Below are 1,246 nucleotides of genomic sequence, written 5' to 3' on the forward strand. Positions count from 1 at the left end.
CCTTGTTTTTTTTGTCGTAAAGTGGTATCATAGGATAGTCCTTTTCTAGGACAGATCAAGTAAGCCGTAGAAAAAAAACAAAAAGAAAACAATGGTATCACCTCTCGCGAGGTTCATCCCGACTCTCCTCCCCCGACGCCCTCTCCAACTCTTCGATCCGCCGCTGAATAGCCGCCTTCTGGGCCATCAGGACCTGAATCTCGCCGTCTCGAGCCACGGACACAGTCTCGCCAGCATGACCATCCGCAATGCTGCCGGTTTCGGGCGTGAAGTCGTAAGCCGGCGGCGGCTCGGCATCGCGTGCCCGGTCTCGCGGATGCGGGCTGGTGCCGTACATTTGTCCCTGTGTCCGCTGCACGACGCCAAGCTCGTGCGACGTCTGACCCGTGCAACGCTTCCTCCTGCGCTCTCGCCCCCACAAGTAGAGAAAGATGCCCGCGCCCAGGGCGAAGAGGCCGAAGAGGGCGACACCAACCCCGATGCCGATCTTGGCGCCCAGCGACAGCCCGCGGTCGTCCTCCGGTTCGTCGTCGATGTCGTCCTCGTTTGTCAGGCCCAGCAGCGGCTTGTCTTCTTCCCTGAAGAGCGCACGGATGGTGTTGACGGCAATGGTGGCGCTGTAGAGCGTGGTGGTTGAGTTGGTCAAGACGTCGTAGGTGGCGGCTGTGTGGTTGTAGATAATGGGGACTGCCAGCACCGTAGGGACCTGGCGCCTGCAATGGCCACCGGCATAGTAGTATTCGCTGTTGAAGTGAGGTTAGCATACGTCGTTGCAGATATAGAAGGGCTCCCGTCAAAACATACGACGAGCAGCACAGGGCAGTGGTGGTTGCCTCATCCGCGCTCTGGTCCGTGTTGACCGCGAGAGACACCGTCGTCCATCCATGCGGGCACGTAGCAGGGCTGAAGACGCCGGTGCGTCCATCGTAAAACATGCCATCGGGATAACACGACAGGGTCGAAGCGCCGGGAAGGGGCTCCAGATCCAGATACGCAATCGGCTCCGAGACGCCGGCCGGTAGATCGCTGTCGTAGACGTACGTCCATGTGCAACTCATGGGCCGGTTCCAATGCGTCGTCATGGGCGGATAAGGGTTTGCTGTGATGAAGGAGTCATCGTCATCGGTCGTGACCGTGGCAAATGTGGTGGCCGGAGTGGTCGTCGGCGCAGGGGTGACGGCAGTAGGAAGAGCCGTGGGCGATGCAGCCGGAACAAGGACAGGAGAGGTGAAAGGTGAAGCTGACG

At 59.7% G+C, this 1,246-nt stretch overlaps 1 protein-coding gene across 1 annotated transcript; it reads right to left on the minus strand.

The window, feature by feature from the left end:
- Window positions 1-97: 97 nt before the first annotated feature.
- On the minus strand, window positions 98-1,082 carry BBK36DRAFT_1164091 (hypothetical protein; the record flags this gene model as incomplete). The annotated part of the gene is made up of 2 exons (XM_024894612.1): window positions 98-743; window positions 805-1,082. 2 exons carry the CDS (start codon window positions 1,080-1,082, stop codon window positions 98-100), a joined length of 924 nt encoding a protein of 307 aa, XP_024744704.1.
- Between the last annotated feature and the right edge of the window lie 164 nt (window positions 1,083-1,246).

This window comes from Trichoderma citrinoviride (assembly GCF_003025115.1).
Source record: "Trichoderma citrinoviride strain TUCIM 6016 unplaced genomic scaffold BBK36scaffold_407, whole genome shotgun sequence".
Taxonomy (NCBI): Eukaryota; Fungi; Ascomycota; class Sordariomycetes; order Hypocreales; family Hypocreaceae; genus Trichoderma; species Trichoderma citrinoviride.